The following is a 19915-nucleotide window of genomic DNA, read 5'->3' on the forward strand; positions in this document are numbered from 1 at the left end:
ATAGTGACATGCTATTCCCATAGGTTTTACAAGCCAAAACAATGTTGAGAGAAATTTGATCTTGTTCTATTAATATTATCTTAATCATTTTCAAACATGAGTTAGTAATTTAAGAATAAATTATTTTTACTATGCAAAAACTTTGTAATAAAATAAAACGATAGTTTTCCGGGATTTTTAAAATGTTTGGTTAAAAGAAACCTTATTTTATAAAGATTTCTTTTCCAAATAGCAGAAATTAAGTTTTCAAGACGAGTTTCTTAACAAATAATCATTTTTCAAAATATTATAATATTTTTTCTTCTTTAAAGATATATAGATAATTTGATGAAAGATATAAAGAAATATGTATTAGAATACAGGACATAAACTGAATTTTGCTGTATCAAAATCGGTAAAATCGGTTTTGAGTTATTTCAAACAATCCAGAGCAGTTAAAGTTGATGCTAGTCTTTCAATCTGAATAGCAGAAGTCATTTGAAAATCCAAAATTCTGCCCGTTTTGGCTTTTCATTGCTTTAACTATTGGGATAGAGGATTATTTCGTTTTTAGTTCAGCTATTTGCACTTCAAGTTCATTTTGTTTTTACACCCAATTTTAATCGATTTTTGAGCTAATTTGCATAGTTATTGCACTTGATTTACCCTCTTATTGCACTTGCATTTCTTACGTCTCTTGGCAAACAAATACCCTCCGTTGTAATTTCCTCGCATGTATTGATATGCAGGCATTCAGTTCATTGAACTTGAGACTCAGAAACAATGAACAAATCGCCCCAAACCCCTGTTAATAAGTGTCCGAAACGTTGCATACTTTTCGGCCAGATGACCAACAGGCAACAAATAATATTAACGATTTTCTCACTTCACACATCTTGCGCAGCATCTGAAAAGGGGCCAACACACACACGCGCACACACATACACACAGGCGCGCGTTACACGTGTGTGTGTGTCATGCGCAGAGCGCATTTTGGTAGTGGCAGCAAAAGAGACCCCAACCAAACACTTAAGAGTGAGTTAAGAGAGAAAGAGAGAACTATTCTGGCCATGGCCTTCTCGCGCCACAACATCGAAAAGCGCCGACTCATCGAGCTAGTTCGCCTCAATCCCATACTCTGGGACTGCCGTCTGCCCCACTACAAGCGCTCCGACAAAAAGAAGGCCATCAAATGGAACGAACTTGGCCGCATGTTCAACGTGAACGGGGAGCGAGTGCAGCGCACCTTCACCTCGCTCCGAGAGATCTTCAGGCGGGAGCTGAATCACGAGAAGATGCTGGGCACCACGCGCTTCAAGTCCAAATGGGAATACTACGATGCCATGGCATTTCTCAAGGAAGTCATCAGGGAGCGCAAGTAAGTACAATGGGCAACAACAACTGACAATATCGAAATAGTTTGCATAGCAAATTAACAAAGCAAATTCAACAATAAAGGAGTGCATGAAATTTTTGCGAAAAAATGTTTAAAATTTCTTTATTTTTGCATATTTTCAGTGTTTTTTATTAACACTAGATACGCTGAACTCACGCTAATATTTTATTTGTTTTCTAACACTGCATAGCGAAAAGCTCTTGAAAAAAATAAATTCTACCAACAAATCTGCAACGCCGTTTTTCGTTTATATTGTTCTTTGTATACTTCTGTTATGTTGGAATGTCTTTTCTATGTGCTTAAACAAAATGTTCTTTACATTAACACACATTTTATTGCAGAACATATATACTTAATTTATTTTCTTGATTCATTCCCAATAGATCTCGTGAGCGCATCAAGAACACTTCCGTGGAGTCTGCCGCCAACAACAACAATAACAACAACAACACAAACAATGCTAGCAACAACAACAATGCAAATATCAGCAGCAACAATAACAACAACAACAACAACAATACAAATAGCAACAGCAACAGCAATAACAACAACAATAGCGTGGCTCACGATGAATACCAATATTTCGCGCCCAGCGATCCAAACAATCCCAACAATCAGCCATTGAAAGCGAACATCGCAACAGTTAGTCAAGCGCCGCCAATCCTGCCCAGCATTAGCCAGTTGCCCGTCGGGCTGCAGCAGCAGGCACAGCATCTGCAGGCGCTTCAACTGCAGCCGGACGTGACATTGACATCGCTGCAGAAGACAACGCCAGCCATTGTCCTGCCCCTGACAGTTGCCCCAATGCCGGCCACATCGCCAGCTGCGGTGCAGCTGTGCAGCAGTTCGCGTTCGTGCAGCAGTTCACCCTCCATTTACATCAAGGACGAGCCAGACTCGCCAGACGAGACGAGCAGTCGGTCGGCGTTCAAGTCGCGCCAGAAATTGGCCACCATACGACCGCAGACCAAGCAGCAGTTGAAGGAACGCCTTCGGGTGGCCAAGGGGGGCGGCGGGAGCGGGCTCTATGCAACGCCACCGCCGCATCTGATTATCAGTACCAACAACGAGCTGATCGACGTGGATGCTGGTGACTTGGAGGATGACGATGACGACGATTTGGAGTACGACGATGATGAGGATGACGTTGAGGACCGGACGGCCTGTCCGCCCAAATCCGGCGTTAATATGCTCGCCGCCGACGGTCAACTCTCGCCTGGCAGCAGCTTCACTGGCGCCGGCGCGACAAGTGCGCGCCATCAGCCTAGTCCCCGGGAGCTGCTCTACATCAAGTTTGGTGACTTTCTTGCCGCACGACTGAATACCCTGCACGAAACGGTAGCCAATGAGCTGATGAACAAGATCCTACTGCTAATTGCCGAGAAGTGAGGAGTGGAAAGTGCAGTTCGCCACGTGAATCGAGGGATCTAATCCGTGCTAGCTGTGTGAGCGACGGGTAAGTAACCAAGAAAAACAGAGCCTAGGCCTTTTCTATACCCAATGAAAATAGAGGGGGTTTGAACCTGCCACTAAACTTTGAGCTTTGAGCATTGTAGACTTTACAAGGTTTTTGTAAAATATTACGAAATATTTTAAGCGAAAGTTTAGCTTCATTGGTTCAAGTCACATTAAAGCTTTTTCAGTGTGCTTTATATGGTGCAATATACAACAAAAGCTCTGATTATTCATTTAAAAGCACGTTAAATCTATGTTATATACAACAAAAGCTCCGCTTAAACATTTGAAAGCGCATCAAATAATTTAAATGAGCTTGATACGTATGGCATATTTTTTCTTTATATTTAGTAAAACAACAAAAGCTATACTAAAATACTTAAAGCTAAATAAAAGCTTTTTAATGCGCTTTTTAAATCATGATACATTTGTTTGCATATCACTTCCATTTAAGAAATCTACACTCTTTAAATATTATATTAAACAAGAAATAAATATGAGCTTTTATAAATTCATCTCCCACTATTTAATAAGTTGCTCAGAACATTCAACTTTCTCTCAAACATTTTTACTGTGTCCAAGTTTTGCGATGTTTCTATTAACTTATAGCTTGAGTGTGCATTTGTTGGCCCTAAAAAACTTGTAAAACTAGTTAAGTTCCACAAAATTTATTAGTTTGACCAATTTGTGTGGTCGCCACTTGAATTCGTGGCAAGTAACAACAATATATTTAAATTTATGTACACATTTGCCTTTTTTTTTTTGCATTTTGCACACACAACATGCCAAGACCATAAAAAAGTTTTAATTTCCGAACGCTGAAGTGGCCCAGACACACAAACACAAGCCCAAGTGCACAGACACTCGTGCAACATATCCGACAAAACGGAGCGAGTTGCAAGTTTTCCAAAAAATTTAAAAGCATTTCACGCATAAATAAAAAACACCCGAAGCTATGCAGCATGCCAAGTGAACGAAACCCAACTGATTCGATGCCGGACAATGACCCAGACAATGTTATAAAATAATTCAAAAAAAAATAATCAAATGTAAAAAACTAAAAGAAACGAGCCCATAAATTTCACACATTGCAGCGATTTCAATTTGAAATTGGCTAACTGAATGTAAGCCAAGAGGCGAATGGAATATTATAGTAGGAATGCTTTTGATAATTATGGCAATAAGAAAGGAGAAATATGAGAGAGAAATGGCAGATCCAAGTATAATTTATAATGCCATAGTTATGATACTTTTACGTATCTTAGAAAAAAAGTAATTCTTAGATCAATTGTTATATTTTTGTTGAATACTTTGATTAATTTATGGGATATAGTTGCCAAGCGACAACATCTGGGTATTTTTATCGGTTAATCAAATTTTGAAAATATCTTAATCTTTCTTGGTATTTTTGCTGCAGGCAGCAGATAAGTCGGTGCCAACAGATTGAAATCATCTTATCATATCTAGGCTAGAGTTCTTTTAGTTGCTTTGTTAGATATATTCAGAGATTTCCTCAACAACTATATAAATTAGCTCACAGATCTGCTATACGTAAGATAGTTTGATATTTGGACCTTGCTTCTTAGGAAGGTTCGTTTAGCAGTAGTCACGCCATTCTAAAATAAAATAATTAATGTATATATATATTTCTCAACAATCCTTGTCAATTTGACCCTGTGGAAGAAGTTTTTAAACCCATTTTCCATCTAGGGGAAATGCACTTGTATTTCAGCTATTGCCATATTAAGACAATATGGATACAATATTATTAAATGATTTGCTTATACTCAATAGAAGTCTATTTTTCAGGCGCTATTTTAGGTAAATCCTAAGACAGTATAAATAATAAAGTATTTGGTAATACCATATACAGTATAAATAGTCATTGGTAATACCCTGTAAATATTCTGTTTATATTCAAAACTAACCTCAACTTGGGTCGAACTAAGCGCTGTCTATGCTTCAAGATTTTTTAGTTGAAAATATCTGCAACTGTGCGAATGACTTCACACAATAAGGATACACAACATGCACACACAACACACACTCACGCACACAAGCTGAGATTCGCAAGTTTTGGGCGTGTGTATTTACGATTTTGTAATATTTATGCAGCGACGCTTCTGTTGTCTCTGTATGTGTGTGCTCTTTAGATGCCGATATGGCTTTTCCGTCAACTCTCCTCGTCTATATGCTGCTCCTAGCCATATCGCCCACCCCACAGTGCATCTCCGCCCTTTGCTATCTGGTATCTATGGCAACAGCTTTACGAGCTCAGCCTTAATTCTGGCCAAAGTAGCGCAGTAAACGGCACAGTGGGTGGCTTATGTGTGTGTGTGTGTGTGTGTCGCCTTTTATGGATAGTTTCAGCAAGTTTGTTGGCACTTACAACATTATAAATTTGCCATAAATTATCGTTATATGAAACGCAGCGCGTCGCTGATAGGGCAAACAGAAACGAACTTTGATTCAAAAAACTGCGGGAAAAAATGTATTATGCTAACAAGTGTAAAATATGGGGAAGGCAAAACAGAAAGGCAATATAATTGAATTATTAATTAATTAAATATTTCTAATATTCAAAATACATAATGTTTAACATATAAAAAGACACTCGACTTAAAGAATTCTTAAGCTATAAATTCTTAGTTTATCTCTAAACTCTTAAAAGAACTGGCCAAATTTTTTTAAAGTTCAGAAAAATCTCAAGAAGCTTTGTCGAATAAATATTGAAATATAAAATAAAATATACGAATTATAAAATATGATATATAAACTGCAAAACTTAAGACATACAAATAAAAGATAGAATATTAATTATATAATATTAAATGCAAAATTTAAAATATTGAACATAAAATATATAATGTAAAATACAAAATGTAAGAAATATAGAATATTAAATATAAAATAAATTAAATTAATTATAAATTAAAAGTAACATAAAATTTTAAATATAACATATGAAATATAAAATGCAAAACTTACAGCTTTAAAATTAAATATAAAATAAATAATTTATATGAAAAATATAAAAAAAATGTGTTATTTACAAAAAAAGACATAATTAATAAATTATAAAACTATAATATATAAAATATAATATAAACTAAAAACAAAAAATGGTCGATCATGTCATAATTCTCTATACGAAATCTCAAATCTCAGGATCCATATCTATGTCTCTCGCGCTGTCTCTTTCTATCACTCTCTTTTCTCATTCATCCTCTCTCGCGCTCTCTCTCTCTCTCATACTCTCTTTTGCTATCTTATTGTCCGGAAGTTACAGTATTTAAATGAAACACTTCCTGGCCCGAATTTCCCATTAGATATTTTTTACAATTTTGTTGCTTTAGTGTTACCAAAAAAGGCAAAAGCAATTGAATCACAGTTGGCAACAATGTCTAAGGCCCTAGATAAAAGCGGCTATAGCCAGAGCCTCTCCAGCTCGTGGATGGGTTAGCTGGAAATGGCGCCCGAGTTAGGAAACAGTTGCACAGCCCGCGGCGTTTAGCCCTTTGCACATAAAATTGCATATGCAAGTTAATGTTTACACTGGTCGTAAAACTTTAATGGATTTCGCTGCTGCTGCTGCTGCTGTCAGTATATAAGAGCAGAGGCAGAGGGCTAAAGCTGGGTCTGCCCGCCTTGCCCGCGTACTGCTCGTCAGCCTAAACTTTTCAGCCATAATAGAAACGCATCTATTTGATTAATATGTTGCTTTTCATTTTTTTCCGTATGCTCATCATAATTTTGTTGGCTCCGTTATTTAAACAAAACAAAAAAACACCGCAAAGCTTTTTAAAATATTTGAAAACTTTACTGATTTATAGGATTTGGGGTTTACGGTGTGCCGAGTCTTACTTAGCTTAAATTTTGATATAGTTAATAATAATAATAATTATTTTAACATTTCTCATAGCCAATCGCAAATTTGCTGAAAGTCTGAATATGTGTGTGGCAAGCAGTTAAATATATTCATTAGAATTATTACAATGTGTGGCCCTTGTCTTGGTTTTAGCTAATCAAAAGCTTATTTGTATACATCTATTATTGAATAGCAGATCCACATCTGATAATATTGTATAGTACACATACACATATTTATAAACATTAGCATAATTATAGTTGGCCAATACACAAATGATACAAATTGGGGTTTCATATAGGAGACAGAGCATTCTTGCAGCAGTTACAAGGCTGCATGCAACACGATATACCGATAGATAATTGAATGCCAGGATCAGATGTGACCAGACTGAAGCACAAATGAGGCAACCAATTGCAGACCATCAGACCTTCAGAGTACAGAGCACAGAGCACAAAAGATGCTGGCCGTGAGGATTATCAATATTGAAAGCCATTAATATGGGCAAGTTATACAATAAGCAGTCAATGGCAGCCCGGGTTATTCATGTAGCCAGGCGCACAGAGTTCTCTATGGACTATTGCATTTTTAATGAGCAGGAGGCGCCTCCGATACGCTTCCGCTGTTGCCTGCCGACTGGCTGATGACTGGTAAAGGCTTCCGCCTGCGTTTGGGATATTTGACAGCATACGTAAAGCAGTGGCTGGTATCAGGTTAATTTGAGACGCAGCCATAGGGAAAAGCCAACGGAAAGGCAGCGGAAACGCAGACACACACACACACGCACATACACACACACACACAAACGACCCACGACTCTGCATTGAGTACTCTGTGGCAACGTTGTCGTCGTCTCCTTCAACTCAGGCTTAATGGCCGCAGGACATGTCAAAAGAATTGATGACGTGCAGCGTCTTCGACGTGCGCTGCAATCATAAAACTGGCAACAGTCGCCCCAAAACCCTCCCAACCAGCCAAATGAAAAAAAAATCTACTGCCAATAAAATCGTTTTAGAAATGGATTTGTCAGCTCCTTTGCCAGCGATTAATTTGAGTTACCTACATTAGTTCTACATATTGACATTGGCTGAAATTGATGCTCAATGCCAGCCTGGGAGGGCTTAAAAATACAGTGTTGTAAAGCATTGCAAAAAAAGCTTTTGTTAAATTTGGGTACACCTTTTTCCCTATGCATAGCATCTTAATATTGAATATTTCTTTATCAATAATTTCTCAATGGTATCCTCTTTTTTCCTAACTTTTAAACCTTGCTTTCCACATCATTTTATGTAATTTTACAACACTAGAAATCCTTCAGATTTAAAAGACTAACTAGCCGTTCAAAGCAATAACAATTTCTATGCATTCTCTCAATGCTAGCATCGAAAAATTAAATAACAATTAATGAATCATTTCTCAATGCTGGGTATTCTGTTTTTCCAGAGTCTTAAGCTTTATTTTGCAAATTCCATTTTATGTTACTTTGCAACACTAGGAAGTCTTCAAATTTGAAAGACAAGCAAGCTACAACTAATTCAAAAGGGCGCATTTAAAGCTCCACTTAGCTTATATATTTTCGTTTAGGTTTTTATTGCTATTTTCTTTTGCTGGATCAATCCAAGCTTTTAGCCCTACTTTCAGCTAGTGTCATTGGTTTATTTTTACCCAATGGCTGCAACGCGTTTTGAATATATTGCACATCAATCGGGCGTAAAACTGACGCCAGTTGGCGCCATTTTGTCATGCAATGGCCGGCACTAAAAATGGCGCCTTGGCCACACAATCGCCAGCTTCTCTCCCCCCCACACACACACACTCTTTTTCTCAATGTCTTTCTCTGTCTCCGTCTCGTTGCTACTCAAATAATTGCAAAATTTATTGCTGTAGATGTTATGCAAGTTTACCTTCTGGATGTGCTCATAACTTGGCAAACGGATTCTAAAGTCAACAGAAGTGCTTGAAATTTTTGTAAATTTTCATGAATTCATAATTTTGATTGCCGTCAAGCAGCTGTCCCGCTTGGCTCAGAGCTGAGAAAACTTGTTTAAGTATTTCATTAAAATCATCGTCATTAGCTTTGGTTGCAACCCGTCCAAAAGATTTCAACTTTTCGCTTTGGATAATCAGTGTTGAGTGTTTTTTGAATTTATTACTGCTTGTTTTATTTATTTATTTTTTTTTTAGAAGGATATGTAAATATTTGGTGACGTTTATCCTTGACTTAAAAAATGCAACGGCCTGTTAATTAAAAGTTTTATCAGCAGAAGTCCTTATAAAGTTTCATCAGCAGCAGATGCTGCTTGTAAATATTTTACAAGTTTTTGTAGTATTAAATGTTTTGATTTCTTAAAAATGATTTGAACTAAGAAAAAAACAAGGGAAAGTTAACATTTAATATGACAAGCTGGAATATAAGTATGTTATGAAAAATACAACCATGATAACATATAGGAACTAGTAGAAGATATCGCTAGGAAATACTGGCGAAAATAATATCAGAAAACATAATGCTACAAATACATTTTACAAAAGCGAAGAATTTTCCTCTAAACAAAATAAATTTATGCCGAATATAAGTATAATGCTTTCTAGGCTCTATTCTTCGTCTCCTTCTGCCATCAGCTTTATAGTAATAGCTCCTTTTTTTTATTTGTTCAGAGCTTGTTGGCTTAAAAAAGATTTAACGACTTATTCTTTAAGGCATTGCTTTAAAGCCTGCGTGTTTACGAACTATCTACACATGTACTAAAAAATAATTGAGTGTACACAAACAGTTGGTGATATTTTGGGTATTGGATAGCATTAATGTTATATCAGGTAGAGCCACAGAAATTGATTGCCGTAAAAGCCGAGCAGCATTTAAAATAATATTTGTTGCTATTTTGCGGCATTTGCCAAGCGAATCGAAACGAAACGAAATCAATTGAAATGAAAGTACACAACATTTATAAATTGGCAAATGCGTTTTCAATTTTATTCGAAGCCAAGCGACGGAAACAACTGCTGTCAATTGGTCAGCTCGAGTACAGAAATGTGGACTTTGAAATATTTTTGGCAATTTGCTTGTCATTTCGTTTTGTTGATACACAATTAATTACCACTAACAAGTGCCGAGTGTGCCGCTTGCGACTGCTTGGCAAGAAAATACCCTGTAAGTGGATCAGAGTAGAGTCCACTCTTTGCGAGCTGAAGAACCATATAGTTACAATATTTATTTATAACAAAATGGAAATCAATTCGAAACTTACTATTTAAATTTTCAGTAGCTGGCATGAATAGGCTGAGCTCCTCCTCTAACCATTCAGTAAGCGCAGGGTATTCAAGGTGCCGTCAATGATACAACGAAATGCCAGACTAATTACATTAACTGTCAGGGTAAGTTCTTCTTTGACTCAATCAAATCCAGACAACACTCGACTCTCTGGAGTCCCCCGTTGAGCAATATTTAGAGGCAAATCAACGTGGACCGTAAAACAGCAGGTGCGCCTGCACCAGCCTGCAACAGTTCTTGAGATGCTCAAATTGGCTCTAAAACCGGGTGGGCACAAGGCGGAGGCACAACTGTTTATGCATTTCCCTAATGAAATGCAAAGAAATACCAAAATGGGGCTTAAAAATGCCCAAACGCAGTTTACAGAATATGAAAATCCGCCCCCTTTTCCGTACCGCGTGCCAGGCCAAACGAAAACATTTACAAAAGCTCTTGTTGAGTGGTAATTAAATATTTAATTTCTCTTCAGCTATTTGTTTTGATTAATAGCCAAAAAGACAGAAACCGAAAACTGTGCAGCCCTTGTTGTGAGTTCGGTTGTACTCTGTTTGTTTAAAATATTTTTCAATTTTTCAATTTGTTTGCCTTTTGTATTCATACCCTATGCAGGGGATATTCTGATTTTATCAGACATCGAGTTATTCATGAAAAGAGAAATTTGGTAAGCTGTTAAGTCGGAATCGGAAGGATCGTAATACTATATCACGACATAGATATTTTGAGATTTGTTTCCCGGGATAATATTGTGCTAGCTTTTCTTAACTTCTTTTGACAAAAGTTAACAGTAGGGAATTCAATGTGCGGCTTACTGTTAAACATTTTTGCCTTTGCCTATTGAATTTGATTTTTGATTTGCTTTAATTTCGTTAATATGTTTTCCCATTGGACTTTGGGGGGAAAAGGGAATATGTTTTTATTTTGTTTGAGTTTACTCAGATAACTTAAATCAATTGCTGAGAGTACAAGCAATTGCTTTAGCATTGCTTTAGATTTACTTGGCAGCTAAAGAAATTTAGCTGTTGATTTATTTTATTTTACTAATAGGATTGTTGTTAGTTTATTGCCTATTCTCATAACAGTCTTAGATGCAGTCCAGAGATGTTAAATGCAAATCTCTTACATTTAAAGATTCAAAATTAATTGAAAAGTGTTTGGGAATAGTTTGTTATTCTTGGAGTGCATACTTCAAGGCGCCAACAGGCGATAAAACATGTCCGCCAAATGCGTTGAAACAATTCGCACATGCAAAATAGCCAGCACTCGGCACAGACGACTGCACCACATCATTATGGGACCACAGGGAGCAGCTGACTCCAATGGACTCCAAAACTCTAGCTGGGTGCGTAGCAAATGTCGCCGCAACGTCGGGTATGCAGTCGCTGCACCGAAGCATCATTAACTCAATTTTGTGTGGGGGGCCGGAGCGCAACTTAATGTGCAGCCGGGGAGCAGCCAGAGCAGTCATTGCTCCAATGGCCAACATGGACACACCAATTATCCGAAATGACAACACACGCAACAACAGCACAGCCAGCAATAAAAGGAGACAAAAAAGGGGGCTGTGCAAATAAAAAGAAACTAAAACCTATCGGTGGGGTGCATTGTGGCTGGTACACCAAAAAGGAGATTGCGCTTTTGCGGTTGTGTTAAGTTGATTTCCGGCACGTCTGTTGCTTCACTTAAAACCAGTCCAGCTCCGGCTGGACAAAACGCCGCATGACTTCAAGATGCACAGCGGCAATTATGCGTCCTGTCATCGTCATCATCATCGTCATCGTCATCGTCATCGTCGTCACTGGTCAACATTACATTCATAAACAGACGTAGCCCCATTATCATCGGTGTAGGTGTTTAGACACGCCCCCCTCGTCGCCGCTGTCAAATGCATCAATGTGCGGACTAACCATCGTGGCACAGTGGAACACGCTACCAAATATTAAATAAGTAATTAACAAGCAAAGCGATAAAATATATGAGAACATGAAAATATTAATCTATTCTCTAAATATCACAACTACATTTACCCCTCAGAAGCATACTCATGGATACTCATCCATGTTGACTCGGCATCAAGTTATATACCCTTGTTGGGGATATGATAGTTCTGTCAATAGATGCGTAAGGTATATATATTCTAGATCAGCATTAACTGCCCAGTTCATATAGCCATGTCGGTCTGTTCATTTGTCCGCCCGCCTGTTTGCCTCAATGTTCACTTGTCTCTCAGTTTTTAGTCATTTTGTATTGAAACTTTGCAGCTGTCGGAACCACTTTATCATATAGCTGCCATAGGAACGATCGGTCGGAAAGTAAGTTCTTCTATGGAAAATTTTTTTGTTTCAAAAGATATCTTGCCAAAAACCAGCATTTTACGTTTATGTTTACTATGCTGTCCACATAAATGTAAATTGTATACACATCGGACTATAGCTTTAAGTTAGCTGCCATAGAAACGTTTGCTCGAAAAGTAGGTTCTGAAATTATAGCTTAACAATTCTCACATATCTGCAAAACCTTAAGCCAACTGTCTAAAAGGTTATTAAATTTTCAGCGTATCGAAGATATTCTCACGTTCTCGTTTTATTTTAGTTTGCGGCTATAAAAACATATTTTCCACATTTCGTTCATATAATTTTCATTAATCTAGCCTTGGGCCTTTTTTTGCCTCTACACTGATTTAGCGTTCTTATAGAAATAGGTTTCCCTTTTTATTAAAAATGTTTTTATGAAATTCATTTGCATATGACATCATTAGATTAGTTTGTGATGTGGCTGTTATGCATTTGGCCCACTGTACGTTATCTCGTGTCTAGTTGAGCCCACACCCTGCCTACTGAGGTGTGCTGTAAATTATACGGCTTTGCGTTTAGCCTTCGTAACCTCGAAGTTGCCCCTGCCATGGCCCCTGGTCGAGGTCCAACCAACCATTTGCCTGCTGCTGCAACGCAGTTTGATGTTTTGCGGTTGTGTTGATGCTGTTGATGCTGTTGACGTTGTCAACGTTGGCGACGTTGTCGTAGGCCTATCCAAAATACTGTGGTGCACTGTTTTTGGCTTGGCTTTAAATATTCAAAGTGTGCCTTTAGGAGCTGGCATGTGGCACATTAAGAGCCTGGCATTATCAACATGGCGCCTGTCTATTGTCTCGTTGCGGTGCGTTTGCCAATTAATGAGATTTTTGCAAGGCAAGACAACAACTGGAATATTTTAGCTATAAGAGCTTTACAATTCAAAGCCAACTCATGTAGGAAAAAGCTTGAAAAAGAGTTATGTTGCATAGATTGTTGAATGCTACTACATTTATGTGCATGTACAATAGTTTGCTCTTCAAATATGAAACCATTTTTGTGTTTAGTTTCTATCATTAAACATTCGCTATCAAATGCCATTTGATATGCTCCAAAGTTTAGCTTGGGCGCCCTTATAACTCAATTACCAACTCCCCGTTTCCCTAAACTCTTTGCTCAAATGTGTCAATTGCTGACACCTGCAAGTTTCCATACAATTTTTTTCCTTTTCTTTCTTTATTAGAACCCTTTGTGGTTGCGACACCCCAAGGGCAAACGCTTTGAGAGTTCGCAAAATGCGGTGGCATTTGAATAAACCACTTGGCTTGGCTTTACATGCGGAGACACTGAGACTGGGCGGGTGAACCAATCAAACCAAATATTTTGCAGCCACACGGGTTGACACAAGAAAAACTTTCACACTCGCCCGTGTGCTGCGACGTGTGCCCCACGACACAGCATGGCTGGCATTTGGTTGCCTTAGCCTTTATTTTCATTAGCCATCCAACTAAAGCTGCAGCCGGAGCATCAGGTTCAGCTTCAGCTGCAGCTGCAGCTGTCATCTTGCAACCTAGACAAACGAGACCAAACCAAACCGAACCAAACCAAAACCCAAGCAAGCCAGCCAGTTATCCAGTCAGCTAACCGCAACGCTGTTGGAGCCACTGTCATTTGTTATGTTATTGGTTTGGACATTTTGCAAATTGCTTATTTAGCAGTGCGTAAAATCCACAGCACACACACACACACACACACACACACACACACACACACACACACACATTCTAGTATCTAGTATCTATCTAGTCTCCATCTCTACTATTTTTTTTACTCTAGCTCCAGGGACACACACTCACACACACATGTCAAGTGTGTGGCGTCTGTTATTCTCTGCTCTTCACTTCTGCCTTTTGCAAATACCCTCTAACCCAACGAGTGCCTAAAGAGGTTGTACCTCTGGCTGCTGACAGCTGAATTTATTAACTGTAAATTCATAATATCACTGAGTGGGACTTTGGCAATTCACCCTCACGCTCGTAAAATGGGTGAAAAATTTCAACTGTTTTTTTGTTTTACAAGTAATTGACCAACTTTAAAAGATGTCTGCACTTTAGTTGTGTCTTACTTTACTTATTACGTGAAAGCTCAACAGAAACAATTAATTGTTAGGTGTTTTGTGAATTTATTTTATGAAATCCGCCGCAATGCGTGGAAAGTCAAGTGAAAAGAAACAAGCCATCTTCACACGTAAAGGGCTTTCATATTTTTTCACTACTTAAATAGTTAATTCAATATAAGATTGTACTGAAGCTAGAGCTATTTAAGATATGAGTACGAGATATGCCCGAATATATCATTGCCGGCCGAACAACTTATGTATTTTCCCGTTGTAACTTTCATTAGGCGAAAACCCTTCAGTTAACAGCGTGTCATGCAAGTGGTTAGTTGTTTCGATCTATTATCAGTTCAATGTCAGAAAAAAGATGGAAAAAAAGGGAGGAAAATTTGAAAAAGGCCTGCGAGTTATGTGGGCAAGTGTCCGATTACAGCTCGGTACATTTTTGGCACTTGTCATCCAAAGGGCTTTTCCCGTCCATAATAATATTTGGTTTTCATTCTGTGTTCCTCTGTTGCCCTTCTTCTTGATTTTGCCTGCTGCCTAATTGCCTGGCTACGTTTTACATCGTGTCTTTGTGGTCATAAAAGTTTTTATGGCTAAAACTCTGTGTGTGAGCTTTTTTAATTAGACGAGCGAACCATTAAAACTGATCGATTCCATATTAATTAAGTTTTTTTACTGGGCATAAAATGAATTAAAGCTTTATGACTGCGATTCGATCTTAAGTTTAGAATTTATATGCCTATTTCTTTAATATTGATGCTAATAATTTTGAATTAAACTTTATCTTCTTGCAGTTGCGTTAAACTGAAGCAAACAGCTATCATCGATTGTGGGCGTGGCTAAACGTTATGTAATCTCGTTACAGCGTTTAGCAATAAATGAGTCTGTATATGTGCCATAGAAGACATCTGATAATGTGTATTAATAAATTTATGACTTTAGTTCTAAAAGAAATACAATTGACGTGCGTTTTCTTTTTCAATCCTTACAGCTCGCAAACTTATTTTGATAAAATGAAAATAAATCGAAATGAAAAATAATCAAAATGAGAAAAGTATACAGAAAGATTATGCAATAAATAAACATTTGAAAAGTTAGAAGGATAAATATTTGAAGAGACAACAAAAATATTTAAAAAATCTGAGCCGTGATATTTGTTTTTCCTGTTCATTCCCTCGTTCATTAAGTTATTCATTAAATCTATTCGTAGATTAAATTGTGTATTTAAATAAGAGAAATAAAACTTCAAAGTACATCTATATTAATTTTTTTTCGCTTTCCATCCATATACCAAATATATTTCTAAAATATCTAGAACTAAAATTTTTTATTAACAAGTTCTCAGAATTCACAGAAATATCGTATGCCATTTGCCAACTTGAATACTTTTGCCTCTACGAGAGCACATGCCAATACGCTCTGAATAATTTCGGCTGCATTTGTTCGGCTGAACGCTGAATATTCAAGCGCCACAACCAAAAAAGCAAATCAATTTAAATTCAATGGAAGTCAACTACCAAAGTTAACTTAGTTCTATTCTCTGGCACCCACTCGAGCAACTGGGGAGCAGCTCACAAGTTTGTCGCCAGCAAACAAATAACAACAAACCTAAACTTTTTATTTTGGGCTAGAGGAGTCTAGGGGCTTGGTTTCATTCTCAGATGCCCCCGTAAAAGGCAACAAGAAACAGTTGCCCACCCTGGTACATGCCCGTTAACAGAAAAGCCTTTAGGCTCTCACTGACAAAGTCGAGCGGGAGCAAATAGAAAAAGTTGTTGCGACTTTTTAAATTGAAAATAAGCTGCCAGGTAGTTGCAGGTAGCAAAGATTAAGCGTGCAATTTAAGACTATTAAAATACAAATAATTGGCATAAAGATGACTGACTAAAAGGTTCCCTATTCAGTGGGAGTAGTGTGTGGAGTACACAAGAATTAAACAAAGCTATGAAGTTCTTGTCACGGGAATATCTATTAACTCGGATGCTGCGAGCCTTATTTTAAATATCTATTACCTATAAATGTTCTCTATTTTCTAGAAGCTTCCCTTTCCAGCTGACGGATACTGAGGTATGAAATCAACTAAGAAGAGATTTCCTTAAACGTTTTCTTAATAAAGGTATTTGATGAAATATAATACGATTTTTGAAACTTATTAAAAGTAAATCAATATTATAATAAAATAACAATAATAATATTTATATGTGACCTCTTTAAGCCGAGTTTTTCGGATATATATATTTAATAATTAAAAAATAAATAAATAAACAAAATAATAACATTTTGGAACGTCTTCTAACCGGAATTTTCCGCTATTTGTAATATAGCTTTAACTTTAAACTTTTAATAGACAATTTATTTTATTATTGCATTAACAACCTTTTAAAATACCCTTTTTTGCACATACTCTGCATACAGAGTATAGAAAGAAAAAAATCTTTAGCACTTGTGCCTTAATAATCACTTTAATTACAATTAAACTGAAACCCTAAACGACTTTGCTATTGTTGCTGCTGCTGCTGCTGCTGCTGATGATAATATGAAGATGAATGGCTGGCCATTCATTAGCTGGGCATCGGGGGTCAGCGGAAGTCATCGGGGATATATAGACGGATACTTGAGCTTCACGTTCAAAGTCAAAGTCGCCATGCTATTATAATGCTAATGACGTTTAATCGTTTTTAGTTAGGGATTTTCTGAGTTCAACGGGCGCGAGGGAGCGCTTAGTTAATTAGCATAAAGTTAAAACGCTTTGCGGCCTGGCAGTTGCACAACTTTTGACGTTTGCCATTAAAAAAGAGTTGCCTTCTCGGGCAGCACATTTTAAACAGATCGAATTGCCGGCTCGTCTATTTAATGCATGTTGTACTCAAAAGGATTTTTACTTTTAACGCACAGCGCAATGCCGACATTTTCTTTTCATTAAAGTCAATAAAAAGTTTGACTAAACAATATCATGAGCTGCGATTGGCACACATATAGGTAAAATATTAGCTCCAGAACTTAAGTTAAAATCAATGAACAATAAAATAATAATAATGAACAAAAATATAATAATATAAAATTTTTCCAATTAGAAACGATTGAAGGCAACTAGAATGTAATAAGAATTAACTTGAATTTTAGAATTTAATAATTTCTAAGCCTAAAATACAACCGGCTCAAGAATAAGAAAATAAGCTCTTAAATATTAGGATCTTCAAAGGGGTTAACTTTGATAAAGGCTTTCATTACTTGGACTTATTTAACATTATTTGCTGTTATTAGCTTTAAGAACTTTGCCGATTATTGAATTTGGATACTGAAATGAAAAACATGAAAACAGGTACAATGCTTGGGGACATGCATAAAAATCCATAATGAAATTGTGCAGAAACCAAACGCAGGCAAGTAATGGCTGCAGGCACGCCCACAAAAACTGGCCGCACCTAGGTGTACTGGCAAATGGCCATAGGCTCCAGCTGGATATGAGCAAGGAAGCATGTCACATGCAAACAAAAACCCACCCACCCACACACACACACACATACACAGAATCATTCACACAGCGAATCCAATGATGGCCGCAGTGGAACCGAAGCATCTCCTCATTCGAACTCCGGTCTTGGCTCCTGCTCCCTGGTCCGATGCTGTTTGCATTTTCCGCATGAAATTGACGTTTCATTTGTTATAATATGCATTGAGGCAACATTTCGATGCTCATAAATATTTAACAGACATTCATCTGTTGGGAGAAACGTTAAAGGCGACTGGGTTGGGACCTGGCGGACAGGCTGCTGCCTGTTGCAACAGGATATGCGGATATCGCATGGATATTGCGATACAGATACACATATTCGTAGATACAAATACATGTGGATACGTGTGCATACACATTATGGCCATAAAAAAAAGCTCAAGGTTCACCCTGCCGCAGCTCACTTTTCACGTCTGAGCATGGGCGTTGACATGTGCTGTCCAAAAACAAAAGCAAGCAATAAGAAAAGGCACACAAGAGGCAAACAAGGCGCTTCGGCTCAAAGTATCAGACGGTCGACGTTGTCAAGTGCATAAACTATTAATTGAAGCTATTAAACAGCACGTCAAGAAGTTTCTACCAATTTTATGCACTTGAAACTCCTCTAAAGGACTTCTGAAGGCAAGCTTAATAACTGCGATGAGGTATACATTTGAGGACAACTTATATAATTTAGTAAACTAAAATTAAAAATTTCGATTTTCTTAAATTTTGAAAATAGTTTTTGTATTGAGTATACTTTTTCTAATATCTGCCAACTTGAATATGTAGCTTGAACATGTTTAAGACTAGGTAAAAGTTTTTTTGACATATTTTTTTCAGAATATTTTTAAATTCAGAAGCATTTGCACTTAATTTTTCTAATATTAAAATACTTTTTCATTTATTTTTTCTGACATATTTCTATACTTTTTCATTCGTTTTAAGATTTTTTCTGTGCGTTCTAATATCTTCCCGCTGCTTCCATTTGAAGCTGGGAATTATCCTAGTTAACATTTATGTATAGCTTGAAAGTTTGTAAATCTATGTCTCTGTCGAATTGACAAACAGATGAGAATGGCTAAAAAACCTCAGCTTTTTGCCCTGTGCAAAGATGCCTACTTTTCTCCTAATCTCTTATTTAGTGTTACTTTTCTATCCCAGTTGACATGCTCTTGATAGAAAAGAAATATTATGTTTAGCTTGGCAGCTTTGATTTGGTAAAAGTTGATGAAGAGTAGAGCAAAGGAAAATGTCAAATAATTGCAATTGGCAAAATGTGTAACACTTTTCTAACGAACGCCTTTGTACATTTTTCAATAGCTGACTGCAACATATGCGAGCCTTTCAAAAACTGCAGCACCTGCTCGTATAGCATAGTACATCCATCTTTTTCCTTGGGCTTCCACCTTGTTAAAGTGGAGCCTCACACGCGCTGTTTGTTTTCTGTTAAATCGCAACAATCAGCGCTAATTGGAAATTTAACAGTTCATAAAAAGTTTTTGGCGCGCCAAAGCTCCCCTATCGACGCCCTACGTCGATTCTGCCTGCCCAGGCAGCCCAGCTCCACACCCAACCAACCCGTCAACCAACCACTCCCCCTTCGACTATGCTGGCAGTCGCAGTCGCAGTCGAGTTGTTGACCCAAATATCACGCTTTATGAAGCTGACGACTCGCAGCTCGGGCATTTGCTAAGCTTCTGCCTCACTGGCGCTGAGGTGGGGTGGGTCCGAGGGGGTATTGGGAGTCCGAGGAGCAGCGCAGTGATGGAAAGTGCCTTGAAAGCAGCAGGGTTCATGCCAGCATGGTTTACACCTGCTTCCATTCAGACATCACAAACACACACGCACACACATTAAAAAACTATCAGCGTGTGTTTCATTTCACTTTTGAGCCCGCTGCTTGGAGCTGCGAGGAATGAGACCAGATGGAGAGGAGGTGTTGTGGGATTTTTCCAATGTTTTGCGCTCGAGGATAACACTAATTTCGCACCACTAATTACAGTTCTTTTTTATGCCCCCCTCAATCCCCACTCCCAGCCA

The 19915-nt window shown here is 37.7% G+C and overlaps 1 protein-coding gene across 1 annotated transcript; it reads left to right on the forward strand.

The window, feature by feature from the left end:
- The first annotated feature begins 969 nt into the window (after positions 1-969).
- Positions 970-15270, forward strand: LOC115771507 (probable WRKY transcription factor protein 1). Its single transcript, XM_030717236.1, has 4 exons — positions 970-1357; positions 1759-1791; positions 1864-2831; positions 15174-15270. Exons 1-3 carry the CDS (start codon positions 1050-1052, stop codon positions 2762-2764), a joined length of 1242 nt encoding a protein of 413 aa, XP_030573096.1. The 5' UTR covers positions 970-1049; the 3' UTR covers positions 2765-2831; positions 15174-15270.
- Positions 15271-19915: the final 4645 nt, after the last annotated feature.

The sequence above is a fragment of the Drosophila novamexicana genome, unplaced genomic scaffold (genome assembly GCF_003285875.2).
Source record: "Drosophila novamexicana strain 15010-1031.04,08,12 unplaced genomic scaffold, DnovRS2.1 tig00000072-arrow-arrow-pilon, whole genome shotgun sequence".
In the NCBI taxonomy this organism is placed as follows: Eukaryota; Metazoa; Arthropoda; class Insecta; order Diptera; family Drosophilidae; genus Drosophila; species Drosophila novamexicana.